Below are 21104 nucleotides of genomic sequence, written 5' to 3' on the forward strand. Positions count from 1 at the left end.
GGGCCGAACTATTTTGGTAAACGTGAAAAAATCGTGTTTAAAGGCGTAATTTGTTTATTGTGGATGGTAAATCTTGCTTTGTAATCGATTTTGGCTTTAACTGATATCACGCGCGATATGCACATTTAACATAAATGTATTTGAGAAGATCGATCTGAACAAATGATGTTGTAAACGGGTCAAATTGAGGAAAATCTTCAAAAAAACAAAGTTGTAAAACAGATAAAAGAAGGGCGGTGAAGTCGAATACGGAAACGGGACCCGACGAACTCGGTTAATTTCGCTGGAGTCGGATTCGGGACTCGAGCCTGACGTGCGCATTAACTGAAAATTCGACCTTTTTTTCGCCTCAAGTCGGACACTGATTGTTTTTAACCACCTCCGTAGCTCTACTTTAAAGTAATCTACTTCTCTCAATCAAGGTTGCCTTCCTGAAGCAGCCGAACGTAGTGGACATATTGAGGGAACGATTTCCAGCGATCGGAACAAGCCAGTCTCTCCAGGATAAAGTGATGGCCGTGCGGACCGACGGGCTGCCCGCTCTAGAAAGGTCGGTGGCCTGTCTGAGAATGGTCTTACTCTAATAGAACGAGCATTTGTCGCATTAACATGTTATGCAATGACAAAATTTTACATTTCGGTCGACAACACCTAATTAAAAGCCGTCTGCTGTCCAATTGTCCCCACTCCTAGCTTTACAATAAGATTATATTATGTCTATAACACTGAAAAGCTCTACGCATAAATTCGCCTGACAGAAGGACGATAGTTTCTCTTTCCATGAAAGACAAGTTTCTTGAAACATTTTACCCAACACCGAGCCTTTCACTTTTCTTCGGTTCAAATTTCATCTTAAAATTGCGTCAATACGAACTTTCTACCAATTTAGTTATCATATTATAGTAGTGCTGCTACTTACATTTACAACAATTTATAAAAATATTTAAAGGGTAACAATATTAGTTTTTGCATATTATTTTCGAGGTGCCGGAGTGCCATACTTAAACAAGGCGCGTGCCACATTTCACCTGCTAGATCTACTCGGTTAACGCAATGGTGGTGGTCGCAGCGTTATACGATATGTGACTGTTTTATCTGCAGGTACACGAACAGCCTTCAACTGAATATGATGTTGAGCATGTTTGAGGAAGAAATCATGAACTTTGTTGTCGTCGTAAGTAGGGATGCTCAAAGTAGAATATCGAATCCTTGGATTCGAATCCAGATGGGATTCGAATCCAATTCTGCCATTTATTTCGGGTAATTGGAACCGATATAATTTAATGTTTTACCGCGGATTGTTGCGCCTAATTGCACAAACGCGTGTGGTAAGTTGGCCTGTCGCCGCGGCGACCAATTTACAGTGCTTGCTTTAAATGTAACCTTGTAGTGCACTGTCAGCGTTTTTTCGGGCGACCAATTACCGCGTCTCGCGATAACGTTCGTCTAATAATTAAGTGTCAATCAAGCGTTATTGGGCGAGCGGCTAACGTGTAATGTCTGGTGTGGAATTTGCAATTTCCCTAAATGCGTTAAGTTGCAAAAGTAACATAGCGTTGCAAAACGTGCTGGCCGTCCACAAAATGCCCTATGGGGTTACTTAAGGTCAACTTTAGGCCAATATTCAGGGAAATTATGCAGTTATGCACCACGTAATTGTCAAGAATTCGTTATGTCAATAATAACTTTGTATTCTTTGCAGTACATCATATGACTGCATAGCAGATCATGTTAGTCAAAAAAGAAGCAATAATACTTAATAATGCCTTCAAAATCAGGACCGAATTGCTTAAGACTTTTATGTGCAGTGTTGCATTTGCTCACTTTTGGCAAAAATATAAGTTTTGGACACAACCTGGGCAGTTGACATATTACAGTTTACAGAACGGCTTAAGATGACAGAACTTTGTTAAGAATGTTAAACATATGAGAGAGTTTTTTTTATTATAATGTTCACATGTTAGAAAATTGTTTGGGCTATTTTTTGCTGTGATTGTGGGCCCTGTAGGGTAGATTAAGATTAATCCCTTCCCCAAACAAAATCGAGGATAAATAATTTAATAAAAATATACTAGGATTCGCTATTCTGGATTCGTTATTCTAGATTCGAAACCTATTATTCTAGAATACCTTGGGATTCTACTTTGAACATCCCTAGTCGTAAGTCACTGTTTTACATATTTACAGTTAACTATAGTTTTCGTTTAATTATGATTACGAGCAATTTACGAAAAACTTCTTGGCTCTATGCTTATGTTTGCCTATGCTTTCTAACTAAGACTTATTAAATTTCCTCAACATAAGTGAAAAAAAACACAAAACAAGCTGAATGTTACTAACAACTCCATCTTAAATCAGACAGAAACATTGAACACATAAAACCGACCATAATTTGTGTAGTTTAAGCCATTTTATCCTTTCCATAAGTTTCTGACGTTGTCAAACTCTGCCAAGGGCCTTCCACTTATCAACTCAAAATTACTGGTGTGATCCGTTTTGAGTATCAAGCGTAATTTGATCGATCTAATCATCCCATAACTAAGTTCGGGTGTCGTTAGAAGTTTTATTCCCCATTGTATCTGCTACGTCATCAGTAAATCGCGTAACATTCTGCCGGTTCCCAAAATTTTTAGAAAGATTTATCGGATTCTGTAAATTACTTTTTGCCTATGGTTGACATGTTCGAAAGAACAAACTGGCCATTTTAAATTCTACGTTGTTTTCATTGATAAAAAAACTCAAAAAAAAAAAAAAAAAAAAAAAAGGTTTCTTTCGCAGAGCAACGACCGAGGTCGAGCCGTGCTGGCCGAACGACCCAGCCTATCGCCGACCGCGTCTCCAGGTACGTGACGTCATCGTAAAGTTATAATGACGTCATGCATCAAATGCAAAACTGTTTATAGAGGCGTTGCATGTTTTTTTTGTTCTTTTTTCTGTTTAAATTTCATTGAAAACGAATACGGTAGAATCTTTCGAATTTTAGGAGATTTTTTTGAATAATAACAAGACTAAAATAAAAAACTTACTCTACAAAAAATATTTCGTCAGCTAGTCTGCTCTGTTGTCCGTTTAGTTAAAAAAAATCCCGGCGAAATTTTGATTCATTTTATTTAAGCCACTCAACTTTTCTCTTTCCCTTTTACAACTTGAAAAAAACTAACCGCGTTCAAACATTTGCGTGTTCCTTTTGGTCCAGGGCGGCCACAAAGACCTTAAGTCTTTTAAAATCTTTAATATTTTTTGTAGTTTAAAGTCAAGAAACTACTCTATGTTTTTAAAAAGTCTTAATAGTCTTTGGATTTATTTTATGAGCAGCAAGTTATGTGTTTATTAAGTGCAGTTAGATAAAACTTTTTAGCTGTTTGTTATTCTGTAGACGGTGACCTTATACTTTTATGTTTACGAATGATAGTAAAAAACTTCGAGCTATCAAATTTCAGGTTTTTAAAAGGCTATCAATTTTCCTTTAAAGGTCGAAATTAATTTTTTTCATAAAACTGAGTGGTATAAGTGACGTAACAACGCTTGTCTTGTCTCCCTCTAGTGGCAACGCGGTCACGAGCGGCTGGTCGTCTTCATCGCAACTTCGACTCGAAGCTGAGAGGGTTTTATCGCAAGCTTGAACAGAAGGGATACGGACAAGGACCCGGCAAGATCAAGTGAGTTAAGAAAATAAAATTTAAGTCACTTCTTGTTTTTTAAGCTCCGTTTTTTCCGTTATCTCTTTCGGTGATTTATTTTGGTGAATGTTTACGTTTGTTTGCCGAAATTTGTTTTGGTGAATATTTACGTTTTGACGATTTCGACAGTACGACAAAATGCAGTGACATAAATAATACAATAACAAAAAATAAACGAACGAAACGTATTTTTATCCGCTCTTGTCATGTCTTTAAAAAAAGAGAAAAATATTTCGACACAAATGACCTGAAATGAGTCAAAATTGGGGTATTGATCAAAATTGGTTATCGGCATTTTCCTTTATCAGCTGTACATACGTATACAAGGGTGATACGGGGTTGTAGGAGTTTAGCGTCGATTGGAGGCTTTCGAATTGATCTTCACAACCTTATAATATTACCTCTGAGTAGAAATACCCTGATACAAGAAACCCAACCAGCCCTTAATTTGCCAAACTGCCAGTTGTTAAAATCTAACGTTTCTTTGAGCGCGATATTTCAAAAAAATACATACCCCTTGACAACAACAACAACAACAACGGCCTATTGTTACGTCACCATGTCAATTGTTTTCGAAATCGTCGCAATCGCCTTTCCGGCCGCTTTGATCTGCTATTGTCGAAATGTGAAAGCGGAATCCTTCCGCTCGACGCCGTGACGTAATTCGACGCTCGCGCTCGTGACGATTATGACGTCACGGGACGGTTTGAGGCGGCGACAATCGGGTTCGCGCGAAAATTGGACAATCGCGCGCCACGTGAGAATATAAACTAGCAGTGGTGTGGATATGGCTAGCTCTGTCTTCACCTGCTAAATTTGCATAGTGGTCACAAAGTCTTTAAAAAAAAAAAGTATTTTAATTCATTTGCTTATTAAAATGTTTTTTCAACAAAAACTTATGTTTTTTCACAGGGCCTTTGAGTTTACTTAATGTCCAGCTTAAGTTATGTGTTTTTAAAAGTCTCGTTAGAATGCTTTTTTTTAATCTGTTGACCAACGACATAATAAAGCCAAATATATAGTAATATCCACGCCACGATAAGATATAAATCCTCTTATTAAGGCTTTTTGAATAAGTCCCAAATTCTTCGAAATAGGCCTAAATAAACAAAACAATACCTAAAACTGTAGGGAGAGGATGTTGGACTGGGGACACTTGTTTGGCCGTTTTGGGTGTCGACGTTTTGCCGCCATTGTTGCTGCGCCGCTGTTTTGGCACCAAATTGTTTGCCGTGGTTTGTGTTTAGGGGCGCCTAATGGATGTTGGATATCGGATTAGGTTTAAAATTTAAAAAAATAGTGTTAAGGTAGTGAGGTGGGGTTTGAGATTCGGTATTACGTTGTATAGGCCTTATTCTGTTAATTTAGGTCTTATTTCGATTTTACAGTTTATGCACACTGCGTGATTAAAGTTTATGCACACTAGCAAGATTGTACGAATTGTTAACCTATTGGTGTTCCCCATTTTTTCCTATCCCACACTGATTAGAAAACTATCTTAAATTAACCCGTCCTGTAAAAATCCTTTCATATTTTCGTTTACCACCAAACGGACTCCTCCCGTCCATATTTTGAGCGCCATTTTGTGTCCAGGCTCGTGGTGAACCGAGAGAATCTTCTGGAAGACGCCTTCCGCAAAGTAATGACGATCCCGAGGAAGGATCTACAGAGGAGCAAACTCTTCATCTCCTTCGCCGGAGAAGAGGGACTCGACTACAGGTTTGGTGGGGTCTGGGGATTTCCCGGGTTAAATTTGGGGCATTAGAAGAACAGGCGTGGTTTTCAGCTGTTAAAGAAATGAACAAGAGTTAAAAAAATGTTTTATCGGATAAAATTAAAAAATGTTTTCACAAGCATAAAATTTTGAAAAAAATTGGGAAAATTATGTAAGGGTGTAATTTAAAAAAAACATTTTTTATAAGGTTGTTATTGCTAAAAATCTGTATTAGGCCCAATCGAAACCTGATGCTTTTTAAAATACAAACTATAGCTTATCCCTCAACCCAAAAATCTAAATAGGCTTTGTTTCTGCATAGAACGCAATCAATTAGGTTTTTAATTCTTTAATATTTCAAAAACTCGCGATAGCTAAAAAAGTCTCGTAAGATGACTCAAAATCTTTGCCTTATTCCTTCGAAGTGGTTTCGTAAACTGACTTATTGCAATTTTACAGCGGTCCTTCTCGTGAGTTCTTCTTTCTCTTATCGCGGGAGTTGTTCAACCCTTACTACGGCTTGTTCGAGTACTCGGCTGTTGACACCTACACCGTCCAGATTAGCCCCATGTCGATGTTCGTTGACAGCTCCATAGAGTGGTAAGTGTCGGCTAAATTGATTGACAACCTCTCCTTAAAAATAACCGTGTATTCAAATAAGTGTGCCATATGTATCCGAAATATGCTCCTAAAGTTGTTTTTTGGCTTAATATTTTTGCCAGTACCTGGCTTCAACAAGTGCTAGTGTCCGATGTATTTCTAATAGTCTTTAAACTTATTTTCAAGTTCAGGTCAAGGTACATTTGTTTAGAAAATGTCGTTTTAAAAAAACGATTTAAAAACATTTCATATTGTATTTCCTATACAATTTATACCTACTGTTTTGTGATCGAACTGTATTCAAAACAGGGCCAGTTCCAATTTTAGGTCTTTAAAAAACTTTAGATTTTCGTTGATCTTCTTCCTATTTTTGAGCATAATGGTTGGAGTTTGTAGTGGGACGTAAAAGAATATCACGTATCATTAAAGAGTATTTCGAAACGTTCAAAATGATACCTACTTTTGTGTGGCCTTTGATGGTTTTCTTTGTATTTTTTAGTAAAAGTGCGTATATCAACCCTGTACTCATAAAACATTCAGAGCAGTTTAAGCACACGCGTGGTTAGCGTAGTGTCCACGCGTAGTCAACGTAAACGTTTTACTTTGCGTGGCATTTGGGGTGGGGTTGTTACATTTCCTGGTGATGGCATCCTGGGTAGGGTGCCGAAACGTCGAATAAAACAAACAAATACCACAAGAACCCATTTTCAGTATATACTATGCCGGGTAGCAACAGCATAATGTACAGCACAGGTTTTGTGTCGTTTTACTTCGGCGTGGCGTTGTTATACTCTCCCTGATAAAGGCATCCTTATAATTTCAGTATATTCTATGCCTGGTAGCAACAACATATTCATCACAGGTTTCGTTTTGCGGGCCGCATCATCGGCCTGTGCCTGGTCCACCACTGTCTGTTGGACGCCTTCTTCACCCGGCCTCTGTACAAGATGCTGCTGCGCTCCAAGTGCGACTTGTCCGACCTGCGCTACGTCGACGAGCAGTTCTACCAGTCCATGGTCTGGATGAAGGAGAACGACATCACCGACGTACTGGACCTTACCTTCACAGTGGACGAGGAGATGTTCGGCAAAGTGCGTATTTTTTTTTGGCATTGCCTAACCTCGATTTTTTATTATTTTTTTTCGGTCGGGGTAAGGGCTTTTTTGTCTTTTTTAAAGATGTTCGTTTTAGGTAAGTTTTTTTTTTGAATTTTGCTTTCCACATGTTTGGAACTTTTTTTCAGGTTGTATTCGCATTTTATTTGACAATTCAGAGAGGTTCGTTTTTTTTTTGTTTTTTTATTTTGCTTCGTGAAAAATGACAGACCCTTGTTTCGGAATTTTACGCTACCCAATTGCACTTGTTTGTACAATCACTTTTTTGTCAGTGTCTACCCCTTTTTCCTAACTAATTTAATCTTTTCAGTAAAATTCCTTTAACTCCACATATAGGCTCTTATCATCAATTTTACAAAACCAAAACAGCTAAGAATTTGTCAACCTTACTGTGGGTTACGACAATACATAACCGTATTTAGAGTTGCTTATATGTGTGAAACGCTCTTAGGCCAGTGGGAGCTTGCAATTACCTTCAATAAAAACGCTTCTTGTGTGAGACTTGAACTCATGGCCTTGGTCATTCGTGGTAATTTGAGAAAAAAAACTCTAATTTCGTGAGACTTAAAACCAATCCAACGCCAAACTTGGAGCTGTTTCAAACTTAAGTCATTTTTCTTTTGCCAGATCAAGGAGAAAGAGCTAAAGCCGAACGGACGCAACATCCAGGTGACTGAGAAGAACAAGAAGGATTACATCGACCGCATGGTGAAGTGGAGGGTCATCAGGGGAACCATCGATCAAACCAACAGGCTGGTCAGGTAGGACAACCCCTTAAAACCGACGCCGCGTCATTTGTTGTTAACTTAACATCCCTTCATTGCAGTATTTTTGTCACTAACTTTCTTTCTATGCAGGGTTGAGTTCATGCATGACTGATTTTGTAAATGTAGCAGCATGCTTTTTATTTAGGCTGTTGAGGTATTTTTCGTATGTTACCAGGTGTTAGCTTTTGTTGTATTTGCCTTCTTGTATGAAAAGTTTGCCAGTGCTTAATATATTTTATTGGTGAAAAACAAACGGGTTGCACATCAATGATAAAGATTAAACTAAGTACAGAACTTAGTAGACCGAAAATCAGTTTGTTTGGATCAGTTTGTTTCGAAAATCAGTTTGTTTGTACCACATGTTATTGATTCATTCGAATTAAGTATGCTTCATGTTAATAATAAGTCAAAGACAACCAAATCCTGGAAAGAAATACCCCGAAAAAACAATCTATTCTCGGGATTCTCTTAAATAGCATTCAGGTTAAGTTTTTTTAACGATATTTAATTCCAATTGTTGATTGAAATGGTTTGTATCGGCGACGCATTGTCGCATATTTCGATTCCTGCTCATAGCGATGCGAGGCTTCAATGGTAATATGCTACTGTTTTGCGTCCGAATAATATCAAAATTTCTAGGTATTTAAAAGGCTACAAATTTTCTTGAATGTATTATATGTTTGTTTTTATATAACCCTGTGGCAACCCTGGTTAATTAGTCTGTAGTCGTGACAAGTGTCCGAGGGTCTTGGTGAAAAACGCTTCCACCGTTGTTGTGCTTTACTTTGCAGGGGCTTTAACGAGGTGATCGACTTACGACTGCTCAACGTGTTCGACGCCCACGAATTGGAACTTGTCATTTGCGGAACTGCCGATATCGACCTTAAGGACTGGAGACAGCACACCGAATATAGGGGAGGTGAGTCGACTGCCTAGAACAACCACTTCAGGGGCTGCTCCCTCCAACATTTTTTGAGGGTTAAATTATTGGGGCACTTACCGATACTGCCGGTTCAGTTGATAAACCCAAAACTTTTTATGAGTTAAACAACCTTCAACTAGCCAAATATATTAACAATTTGAATATAGGTCAAACCATCATTTTCCAAACAAAATAAATATATTTATATTTTTTTATGTTTTTCTATCCCTTCAAGTAAATCGTTCGTTTTAGTTTTTCCTCAACAAATGGTGGGGTGGGTTTTTAATCGTTTTTTTTTAATTTAGGGGCTTCTAAAATTCGTTTTATCTAAATGTATAAACAGAATCCGTAATTGTATATTTTATCGTTTTTTTTAATTTTCATTATTTAGGTTTAAATCTTTCTAAACACGCTTTATCAAACTATAAAAAAACTTATGCTCTCACGCTCAAAAAACCTCAGGCTACGTTGTTCTTTTATTTTTATTCTATTGTAATTTTTTTTTAAATTTATAATTTGTCTTCTCAAACACGCTCTTTAAGGTACTCTTCACGTTTTACCTGAGGGTAAAAATGAACAAAGAAATATTCGAAGCTTAAAAAAAAAATGTTACCCACTTCCACATAAGCTTCGATCTTTCCATACTTCGTCTAACTAAAACCTCCAACCATAATTCTCCAAACTTTAATGACTTTCAACTACTTTTTCTGGCGCTTCTGAAAACCTTAAGACGTTTTCCACCAGTCTAACATTTTGTACCTGTTTTAAAATAGATAAACCATATTTCCACACTCTCGAGTCTACAAAAAAAAAGCTTTATTCTCATTGTCGATGTATATAAACCATCTTTTCACACTCTCCAGGCTACTTCGACCTCCACCCTGTGATCGCGTGGTTCTGGGAGGCGCTTGAGCGTTTCGACAACGAGCGTCGTCTCCGGCTGCTTCAGTTCGTCACAGGAACCAGCAGTGTTCCGTACGAAGGCTTCGCAGCGCTGAGGGGACCCAACGGACCCAAGCGCTTCTGCATAGAGAAGTGGGGAAAAGTACACTGCTTGCCAAGGTACTAAATATGTTGTGCCTGTATTTTAGGTATTTGGTTATTGGTCTTAGGTATAGCGCATTGCCTTTTTGCGGCGACCATGGAAATAAGCGTACACTAACAGCAAAGACAATCTACAGCTTTTAGTCCATATTGTTCATTTTTTAGTACTCGATGTATATTTTGGTTCCCGAAACTTCATATTTTGGTCCTCGATGTATATTTTTAGTTCTTAATATATATTTTTAGATCCCACCCTGTCTAAATTGCCTGATATTCGAATAAAGATAGAAAAAATATCGGTCCGCCCCCATCATACAACAAATGAAAAAATTCCTAAATGAAGCCACATAGGTAAAAACAAAACAAAAACAGCATTTCTGTATTTTACTGAGCATCAGAATACGAATTCGTGAATGTGGAATCGTTTTGTGACGATTCTTAAACAAAATATATATTTTATTTTAAAAAAATTAAAAAAATGAAATACGTAGTTTGGTAAATTGAAATTGTGTATGTTTTTTCACCGAGTGTTAGAAAATAAACTAGCCACAAGTATTCTAACCACTACAAACTTATAACACCTGGAATGAAAAAATGCGGGTCTATCTGTAGTAGGAAGACACTGTTTTATGTATGCATGAAGTTACGCGAAAGTAAACGATTTTTTAGTACCCACTACCCACACAAAGAAATAGTTCTCTATAACCTACTCAGCTGGGCTTATGTATGTTTTGTTTCTATCAAGGCTTCTACGTCTAGTAGTTGTTTCAGCTCACACACTGTATGTACAAACCGTTAACTGAAAGGTAGATTTTGTAAAAAATGCATTTTCCCCACATATATGTAACTAGAGATGAGTTTCAATATTGGCCGACTCTCTTGCTTAGCAAATGTATGCAAGATACATAGTTGAGGCGTAATCTTTAAATGGCCGCTTCCTAAAATGTTTACTCAGTTTAAACAAGACATACATTTTAATTAACCCAAAAGAACATTAATTATTTAGTATGATAAATTGAAATTGTGCATGTTTTTTTTACTGAAATCTAGAAAATATTCTAGCCACTGCAAGTCTAAAAACCTACCAAACGCATAATGACGTAAGATACTTGGTTAAGGCTTACAAACTTTAAATGGCCGCTTCGTAAAATATTTACTCAGTTTACACCAAAAGCAAAGAAATCCAGCTGAACCAGTTCGGCTATCGTGTATGGCATTTTTGCCACGCTTGTGCTGTGTCTTGTGTGTAGTGGGTAGGAAGTCTTGCCTTATTTCTGACTCCTCGTTACTGAAGATAACCTATATCGCTCCAAACACCACGGCTTGAAATGTTCAATCCGGTTCCTTATTAAGCTGAACCTTAAAAGCGTTTTCTAACTCTAACGACGCAGCTTTTTCTATTATACCAACATTACTCGCTTTCTTATAATACTTTGTGTGCAATTAGATCTTATTCGTCGGCGCTCAACGCAAAAACGTTTCTTTTTTATATAGGTTTGTCATATTTCTGAAATTACTTTTTTAAATTTACTTCTTTTCATTATTCCACAGTACCTATATTTCAAATTTATTTCTATTTTTATCATGTTTTTAAATATATGTAAGTTTTTGTTTACTTTGCGTGGACAATTATGTTGTCAAGTTTCACACAAGGTGTAACAAAAAGCCAGCTCATAAAATATTTACCAGTTGTACCATGTTAGTTTTTTTGTGCGTTTGAAATTAACAACTTGGCGGTTCTTAAGGTGTTGACGAACTTACAAAAGATTCGTTGAACCGATTTAACGATTTTCCGTCGATTATTCGAGAAATTTAATCGGCGATTTCCCAGACGAGCCCTACCCTGCTTAATGGTGCTTTGTCAATAAACGTCCGAGCGTTTTGTGGCTGTTATGGGCGTTTTCGCTTATCTTAAAACCGACATCTGGCGCCGTCAAACCACCAAGAAACGCTGAAAAACTCGTATTTCTTCGTGGCCTAGAAACGCAGTTTTCCCGGAACATTTCGCGCAAAACCTGATAAACTGGGTCAGTGCCATCTCCAACAAATGCTAAGCTGTTTTAACACACCAACTATGTAATGAAACGGCTGCATGTTTGTATATTTTCAAACCAAATCTGCGTTCACCACAATCCGTGCCAGCTAGTCCATTGTTGCTGATTTGCGAGGTTTAAAGACTCAGCTGTGTTTCCTTCAATTGATTTATTAATATTATGAACTTGTGGTGTGCGTTTCTTCTCTCAGAACATGTTTTTACTGCAATTGAATATAGAGGCTCGCTATCCTTTGATAAGATAATAAATCACTGTTGAATTAATCCCGAACATGCAAACTATGCTGATTGCTCATTGCTCAAGCCGAATGGCGTTCAAAGCCAAAGTTTGTTTCGTTGGTTTTTCGTCATTTTAGGCCAAAGTAGAAAAACCAACGAAACCTCCATAAGTTTCTGCTTACTCAAAAGTCTCAAAAGTGTGGCACGCGACCAAACAAAAAATGGCATGCAAGCCCCCCTAAATTACTTAATTTGCTATTCGGCCAATTGTAAAAATATACCTAATTTTTTATGCAGTAAATTGCCATTGTTTGTTCACAATATACCATTGTTTGTTCACAATATACCATTGTTTGTTCACAATATAAAACAATCGCTGCAATCACGACAACTAACAATTACTTCTAATACTATAACATTATATTGTAGTGGAGGTTAGCATTCACATAACTATAAAGTTTGGTGTGAAGAAACAAAAAGCAAAAGTCGGCTCAACAACGGACATTTAGATGCAGTAATGCGCACTGCTAACTACACGTTTTAATTATTTGTAAAAAACTCTTTTATTATTAGAAATAATTATATTACTAAACTTAGGCACGGGAAGAAGTTATAGGATAAAAATTAGCACGTCGGCATGTTTGAGTTGGACACCCCTGCTCTAAACATTTTTTCACACTTCTAACTAAAGCTCAATCTTTCAGTAAAGTAAACCTTGATGTATTGGTGGCATAATCCACAATATCTAACTCGCAGCCCCATTCAACCTTTTAGTGCCACTCAAAAAACTGTTATGGTGAGAAGATCGAAGTCGAATTTAACATATGAGCGAGTTCCAAGGGTCTTTGGTTCAAACCGCGTATACCGCGTTCGCCTCACCCTAAAATGCCCGACATCGTCCATTGACGAGTTCCGAGGGTCCGTTGATCGAACCGCGCCTGAACGACTCTTTCGTTTCTCCAGAGCGCACACTTGCTTCAACCGGATTGACCTTCCTCCCTACACATCCTTTAATGTTCTCTGGGAAAAGATCGTTATCGCAGTGGAGGAAACAAGCACATTTGGACTGGAGTGAGCATCCTTTGTGACGTCACTATTCGGCTGGGTTTCAAATGTAAAGAAGATCTCGTTCCGCGGAATGAGGCCCTTGTTGAAACGCTGAATTTAGTTTACTCTTTCAAGTAAGTGGGATGATTTTACTTTCTGGACCTTTTTGTCATTCTTTCGTTATTTTGTCAAAAACAAACCCTTTGCCATTTATGTTTTCCATATTTGTTCGCGCCAGCTCAGTTTTACCACGTAAGCTTTCGTTTGTTTGGTGCTATTTTTATGTCTGGTAGCAAGTATTTTTAATATTTCATTGTTTTTTGCATGCACCCTATAACGTCGTAGTATTTTAAGGCCTAAACTATACTCACTTTCTCCTATAATGTTTGCGGTTATTACGAGTGCTTGCACATTTCTATCTACCAGTAATACACTTACAAAAAGTACACGTGGCAATACGAGTTGACCTTTCAAGTAATACGGTGTGAGTTGAAGTGCCTTATTTATAAAATGCGCAGGCCTATACGTGCTTAATCTGCTTATATTAAGCAGCTTGGCAGTTTAACTTTGGTGTTATAGCGGCGGGAATTCATTGAGATTTTTACATTCTCGTTTCATTGTGATTTCGCAATGCCTTTTCACCAAGTGTTTTACAAAGTAACCTCTTGGACCATTTTTAATTTGTGCGATTTTTTTCTCAGATGCGAGTCTATATCCATGTGCTCAGGCCTTTTCCAAGAGCCATTTGAAAAACGATTTTACAAAACGTGGTGCAATTTTCGAAAGCCTTGTAAAGGTTTTAAAAAAGACAACATGTGTCTTCTTAAATGTAGAATATGTATGTTTGAGTCAACATCGTAATTACTCTGAACTCACGTCATAATTAGGCAAGCCTCACAATTTTTGTAGTTTTGTTAGGTTGTTTGTTTTCAAGAAACATTACTCTGCAGCATTTTTAAACAATTTGTCATGTAAAAATCACGGTTAAATAACCCAAATCCGAGTCCGGCTCCAACTTCTATAATTTCAACCATTTACTTAAATAACACACGATGGATATTCTGCAATCCACTCATAGGGTGTCATATAAGTTATTCACCCATAGTACGTGGTTGGAAAATATTTCACCATATGCTATTCTACCTTGATAACTAACAGTTTGTGGCCTTATCAGTTTCGAAATTTAGTACCGCGCATGCGCTCGTCGGACCCGGATAGTCTTACGTAGTTTTAGTCGATTCCAGAGTCCGCGTACGGCTCCAGCGAAACAAAGTGACTCCGTCGAATTCCGAGTCCAACTCCGCAGCCCTGGTAAAAATACCTAAACTATAAACTAATCTTTAAAATAATCCTTATAATTACGATAGAACTCACCCGCTTAATTGTCAAGCAAAGACCGTAAAGCGAATTCGTTGTCTTGTGACATTGTGCCTGGCTACCGACCCTCACTCTTTCTGCTTATTGTGCCTACAAAATATGCTTTGTTTATTCAGTCTGTAACGTTCGGTCAACTTTTTTGTTTTTTCTGTTGTGCGCTTTTCCCCGATTGGCCTACTCGGACTTCACACTGCCTTGTTTGTTGCGCTTCTCTTTTCTTTATAATAAACGCGGTTGTGTCCTTGTCCTGTTTACTTTGCGTGGGCTTTATTTTCGACGCTCGTCAACATCTTTGTTCTTCTTTCTTACTTTCTCTCTCATTTTTTCTCCGCTCCTCTATTTTTAATGCGGCGACCTAACAACTTGTACTGAAAGTTTATTAACTCTGAAAGAATAAAACGCAAAGTCGCTTCTTTGCTTTATGTGAATGTCACTGATGCTTCGTTACAAACATAGAAAAAAATACTTAAACTGACGACAAATGGGTCGAAGGCAGTAATTTATTCGCTTGTGAAATGAAGTTAGGCAAAAAAAGCATTTAGTTATGCCGGCGACCTTTGTAATGTTTTTTAGGTTTTCTATATAAGATTTTAAAACGTAGCTATTAATCGGTTACTAGATTTTGGATATATTTTTTTGTTAATGTTAGTTGTTTCGTTACATTAACAAAAAATAACTAAAATTGAATCTTGAAAAAATTTCGTCAAATGTTTCCCTTTCGACTTCAAAAAAAGGCTTGCTTGTATCAGTTACTGACATCTAGTTTATTTTTTGCTTTACAAACATGAAACAAATTGAAGGTTGTAATTATGGGAAAACGTTTCGCTCATACCCAGTTTAACAGCAGACTGTCCATAACAACAAAGGGTAATAGCAAAGGCCTGCGTCTTGACGTGACAACCCTAACTACAGTTCTACCGGGCCGGGTTTAGATTTTCGTAAGTCGATCTCCTTTTAGGGATGTGGGTAATTTTCCTAGAACAGGATAGTTCCGATTGCAGAAGTATCGCGTTAAGTTTATAGTGGTTTGAACCTTTGCGACCCCACCAGGTTGTGGACAACATTTGAAACCCTAGAAGTATTTAGGGGGCTAAATTGGAGGTTGTCTTAAAATTACCTCGACTTTGCTTGATGTGAATAAAGCGTGAGTTTTGCATTGCGGCTTTACGACCAAACACGAAACATTGGTGTGCTCATCTTTAGTGCATGAAATAATTTAAGACGCGAAAACGGATTGGCGTGGTATATACCAACAAATAACAATCACTGTCTAGTGTTGGTGTTCCAACATGACATTACCTTGGGCTTAGGCCTATATATTTTTTTTACCTGCAAAATCCATATGTGGTCATTTCACCGATGTATGGTGAAAATCGCAGCAAGCAAATGCCGAAAATTACAGCAAGCTGTATAAACAAAGCCCGCGTAAAATTTTGGTATATAACAAACTGAAAAATATCGTGTTTCAAACCAACCACCCCTGCAGTTCGTAGTGTTCACATGAAAGAACTGGGGCGCCCTCTCATTGATGAGTAACTCTGCCTCGGGCAAATATTCTCCCAAAATCAAGAACAGCGCCTTGATTCAGAAAAAAGAGATCGTGCATAAAATGTCTCTCAAACCGTAGAAGAAATAGCACATAGCTGGAAGTCAAGAGTGAACAGCAACTAGCACTCGCAACACCGGCACTATGAACGTTAAAGCAGTAGCAGTCGCAGCTATCTTGTTGTTGCTCGCTAAGCAGCATTGCGTCAGCTCGCAGTGGTCCGGATTGCTGAGGCAGCTGCTGATTGACAACATGCACAGCCAAGTGGACTCCGCCGAAGAATGCAGTGAGTGCCATGGTTAGGGTTGTCAAACATATACCATTTGCGCATTTTTATAAAAAAAATAATACCAGTATATCTTGGGAAATGCATAGCTTGTTTTGTCTAAAATTATTCTAAACTTTATCTAAAGTCGCTTTTCTAATGTAGGCCTGTTTAAATACAACGAAAGCCTTCTAAACATCCTTTTCATACCCGATAAGCTTAGCTAGACATGGAAGCAGTTTTCTTTCTTTCCTAGTACTGATTAAATGTTTATTATATTATGACGAATGGATATTTTAAGGCTGAGTTGTTGGATAATACTGCATAACTTTATAAATTAGTATAATATTTTACCAAAATACTCGCAAAGTATACTTTTAATTTTTATAACTCGCTCTTGCTTTGTGCGTTCAATTGTTTACATACACTTGGTCTACCTTTAATGCAAGATCCGCAAATGCGTACGAAACAAATTTTACTTCGAAGGCTTAATTGGTTGCCGGTGTTAACTTAGGTAGGGCTAACATACGTCCTCTTTTTAAGAGCATATGGCTCTTTTATAAAGAAAAGTAAATGGTCCTCCAATGACACTTAAAAATGACCAAATGGCCTCCTTTCTGATTTGTACGAGAAATGTTTTTTATGCGACTTTTCGGTGAAATCAAATTAGTTTTCGGCAACCGAATGACTTCTAATTATTTTTTCTTCTCAATGTTTCCTTTTGAAATATTTCAGGGGAACACCTAGTGTTCACGGTGTGAACCTGTCAATTATATTTGGCTCTTTTTGTGTCTTTTTTGTTGCTACCTTTGCTGAACATGCGAACAATTATTTATTTAAAGTGAAGTAAAAAGCCGTTTGCACTGTACCCCTTTTTATGAGCGATTAAAATTGCATTTAACACCAACCTGTCGTAATAAATCCTCAGCGCCTCTTTATAAAGCGACTTTAACCAGTGCGTATTCCACAGCTGCCGACTGTCGAGACAGGAGCAACGGCTGCATGATGTACAAGTCCATGTGCCGCATGGGCATGATGTCTATGTTCGCCCACATGTCGTGCCCTTTGACCTGCGGCCTCTGCAAGCCTTGTGTGGAACGGAGATCAGGTTGCACGTTTGGTAAGAGAAAAAAATATCTCCGGTTTATTACGCTATGTTACATGGTGCGCCAATCGTGGACACCAGTGTATCCTAAAGCAGACTTGGACAACTACATAATTCTAGTTTTCTAATTTATTTAATTAGAGCAAAATGCGACTAATTCTAATTCTAATCTAATTTGCGAATTGCTTGTTTGCTCTAATTTTAGTTCTAATCTAATTCGGATTTTTCCAAAACTGCTACTTTGTCCAACGGCAGTTTTAGTGACTTAGTTAAAACACAGAATTTCAATTAAAACTCTTTGGTTGGAACGACTTGTATGTAATTCTTACAGTCTAAAAAGCATAAAAAGGCTTAAATTAGCACACACACATTAACCATTCACATTCTTATAAGAATAATTTGCGATTAAAATAAATGGAATGTAAATAATTATAGCCTATGTGATTCTAGTTGAATTTTTTTTTATAATTCGGTAATTCTAATTCTAATCTAATTTAGAAAAACTAAAATGCTCTAATTTTAATTCTCATCTAATTTTAAAAAGCTAAAATAAATCTAGTTGTCCAAGTCTTTCCTAAAGCTTTTGCTTTTAAGTGGTGTTGTCCGGTAATCAGTGGATCGGAGCCGATACCCGATGTAGAGTGGTATTATCTGTACTCGTTCGACTCTAGGGTGGTATCGATGGCGATCCGATACCAAATTCATGTAGAATTTTTTTGTATCACTTGCGACCGAACACAACACCTTGAAATGTAAATTTATCTTGAAATAGTGAGTTAACAACTTTGTAAATCTTGCGAGAGGTCCCGGGTTTCTCACGGCTCAGGCCGGAAGTTTTTGGTTAGCGGTGTTTCTGCCAAACTACATGCTGAAAAGTTATAGAAATTTTCCGTGACGTCACATCAAAGAGGCATCACAGCGCCAAAAAGTGTGAAACCGCAACACATTTGAAAATACGCAATACGTTAAATTCCAAACAACTAATTGATTATGACGCTACAAACTAAACCCTCTTGACGCTAAAGCAAATTTTTGTCCATTAACCTAGAAAAAATTTCCTTTTAAAGATTTGTTTGCATCTTTCCTATTCGACCACAGTAATGACGTCATTTGGGATCAAATCGCCATGTACTTTCTGCTTAAAATATCTGGTATCGGACAACCGAATAAATGCTTAGCCAGTGTTTATTTCGTTTTTGGCTCTCTTCTATTGTCTTACTGCTTTTGACATTTAGATCTCTTTCAAGCCGAACAGCCTTTAAAAAAATAAATTTCACCAGTTCTTTGTTCGAGATGCTTCATTTGTGTTGTAACAAATAAAGGTTATAGGCTTAAAATACCGAAATTGAGTCGTTCAGAACTAACGTCTGGAAAAGCTATTTTAACAATGAGTAACGAAGTTAACACACCGTAATTTTGACGTGACAATTCCTGCTGCTTTAAAGTCACGCAAAACAGAAAATCGCTTTTAACACACAAGTAGTTAAACGACGTGTCGTGCTTTTCAGAACCTTGCTTCGACAAGCACCGCTTGTGTCCGACCTACAGGGCAAGGAACATGTGCTACATGAAGCGGGTGCAGGACCTCTGTCCGAAACTTTGTAAGATCTGCGCCAAACCTTGCGAGCTTCCGCCTCCTCCATTATGCGTCAATGGTGAGTGGTTTTATTACTGTAGCATATTTTACAACAGACATTTACGCTACAGCCTACAGGTAAAATCCAGCCCAATCTGAAAAGTGGCCACGTTGTAAATGTCATGTACAAACATAGGGAGCTAACAAGGCAAAACTCATTCAAAAATGAAAAAAATGACCTCCTTTTTGCTTTTTACGATAAATATTTTAGATATTTAGTTGGTGAAAAACAATTACACTTATATATTTTGTTTTTAATTCACAGACTGTGAAAACGAGAGCAAGTGGTGCAAGCAATGGGTGGCAAACGATGATACGCTTTGCACAGACGACAGCAAGTACCCGGACCTAAAGCAAGTCTGTCGGTTGGCTTGCAAGCACTGCGAGCCCTGTACCAAAAACGCCACAAGTACCAGCAGCAGCAGCACTGTTAAGATAGCAACCGCTAGCGGGCTCTTTGACCCGATTGCGGTTATGCCGTAGAACGTGGTTCCCAAGTATGGGACAAACATTAGGCTACTAAAGATGTAGCCTTAGGCCCTGGAAAAATTCGGCCCTCACTTTTTTAAGGTTAAATTTTTGTAAGGCTGATGGTGATACAGATCCAGTATCAGTACAGTATAGTACATTTATTGCATTTTGAAATAAATGAAACTTATTCATGTGTTTTAATTACTTGTTGTGGCTTGATTTGCAAAATTTGTCCCTTCTTTAGCGAACGGTTTTAGGCCTATATTACCCTTAATCCGGCCCCGACCGCAAAAGGTAAAAAAAATTGTCTCGATTCAAATCTGTCTCGATTCAAATCTCATTAAATTTATCTATGAACTTTTTCTTTCTATTCAAGTTTGTTTCTTTCCAAGGTAAACTGAATTACTGCATCTTATGCATTTATTTGGTTTCGTCTTATTGAACTTAATTATTACGCATCATAAGCAGTTTGGGAGGTATTCAAGTCACTTGCTCCTACATAAATCATAATTTGAGTTCAAGTCAAGTTAGCTGAATGGTTGTAAATTTATCCAGTGGAACTACATAAAGCATTTAAAACTGTTTTCTAAGAATTGACTACATTAAATAAAAACTAACACTTTGCATACTATAGTATACCACTCTGCCGTGTCTTAGGTCGCACGATGGTCACAAAACTCAAATTTTGGTCGCACTCAAAAAAGCTTGGGAACCACTGCTCTAGAATGTGTTATTTTAGCGCCTTCGTCGCTGGACATAGTCCTCCCGCGTTGCTGTGCTTTGTGAACTTTTTTTTCGTTTTTTACTGTTAATTGTTATTGCAGTGTCAATACGTTATAGACTTCTCGGTCGGGCGTAAGCGATTTTGCAATTCCTTGAGTTAGTTTTTTCGCGGCTAATGCGGTGCAAACTTTTTCTTGGTTTTGTCTACTGTAGATACTCGTTCTTTCGTCTTATTTGACTCTTTCCGTTGCAAGTATTTCTTTTTAATGTCTGTTAATCTGTTATGACGCTTGTGATAGTTGTAAAAACAATTTATACAGTTAGATATATAAGCAAAACACGGTATGTTCGTGTTCCGGGTTCTGACATTTTGAGACCATTAATTTCTCACCGGTCTGAATAGTTAAGCAGCTTCAATAGAACAGCATTTTATGTTTCACTAAACCAATTGAATTTCTAGAAAATAGTTTAAAAAATAACCTTATCGTGGTTTTGACACGCTTTCTTGTATTTTTTTCACTCTATAACCAGGGGTTCTGAAAATAGTAACAATAGCGGTAATTTAGAGTCACAATGCAAAGACATAATTACTGCTGTGGCGTTCATTACGACGTGTTAATTCTTTTAAATTTTACCAAATATTACCGCTGTCATGGTATTAAAGTTGTACCAGGATTTAGCTGGATAACCTGTACTTAACGAACTTAACCTTTTATCGTATTATTGCACATGTTTCTCCTTATTTTTACTTTTGTCGCGACTCGCTATGCTGATGTACTTTTAAGGAAGCGCAGAGGTGAACAGCAATAAATGTATTCCA

At 37.6% G+C, this 21104-nt stretch overlaps 2 protein-coding genes across 2 annotated transcripts in view; both read left to right on the plus strand.

Annotated features, from left to right (window-relative positions):
• LOC146162544 (E3 ubiquitin-protein ligase HECW2-like) overlaps nt 1-14965 on the plus strand; it is a 37112-nt gene extending 22147 nt beyond the window's left edge. The window contains exons 20-30 of the mRNA XM_083385227.1: nt 423-550; nt 1102-1174; nt 2779-2842; nt 3545-3659; nt 5274-5399; nt 5854-5994; nt 6857-7085; nt 7737-7870; nt 8668-8795; nt 9662-9860; nt 13078-14965. Of these exons, the coding sequence (XP_083241353.1) occupies nt 423-550; nt 1102-1174; nt 2779-2842; nt 3545-3659; nt 5274-5399; nt 5854-5994; nt 6857-7085; nt 7737-7870; nt 8668-8795; nt 9662-9860; nt 13078-13189 (1449 nt within the window). The 3' untranslated portion in view covers nt 13190-14965. The remainder of the gene's footprint in view (nt 1-422; nt 551-1101; nt 1175-2778; nt 2843-3544; nt 3660-5273; nt 5400-5853; nt 5995-6856; nt 7086-7736; nt 7871-8667; nt 8796-9661; nt 9861-13077) is intronic.
• Nucleotides 14966-16228: 1263 nt separating this feature from the next.
• LOC146162545 (uncharacterized) lies at nt 16229-19573 on the plus strand. Its single transcript, XM_083385228.1, has 4 exons — nt 16229-16370; nt 17320-17469; nt 18963-19109; nt 19356-19573. The coding sequence occupies exons 1-4, from the start codon at nt 16229-16231 to the stop codon at nt 19571-19573; spliced, it is 657 nt and encodes a 218-aa protein (XP_083241354.1).
• The last annotated feature ends 1531 nt before the right edge of the window (nt 19574-21104 follow it).

The sequence above is a fragment of the Ascidiella aspersa genome, chromosome 3 (assembly GCF_963924565.1).
Source record: "Ascidiella aspersa chromosome 3, kaAscAspe10.2, whole genome shotgun sequence".
Classification (NCBI taxonomy): domain Eukaryota; kingdom Metazoa; phylum Chordata; class Ascidiacea; order Phlebobranchia; family Ascidiidae; genus Ascidiella; species Ascidiella aspersa.

What these genes read in the sequence shown, in the direction of transcription:
- LOC146162545 (XM_083385228.1), top strand. Translation starts at nt 16,229, where the DNA reads ATGAACGTTAAAGCAGTAGCAGTCGCAGCTATCTTGTTGTTGCTCGCT. An exon ending in GGACTCCGCCGAAGAATGCA is followed by an intron (nt 16,371 to 17,319) that starts GTGAGTGCCATG and finishes CGTATTCCACAG; the next exon opens with CTGCCGACTGTCGAGACAGG. An exon ending in GAGATCAGGTTGCACGTTTG is followed by an intron (nt 17,470 to 18,962) that starts GTAAGAGAAAAA and finishes CGTGCTTTTCAG; the next exon opens with AACCTTGCTTCGACAAGCAC.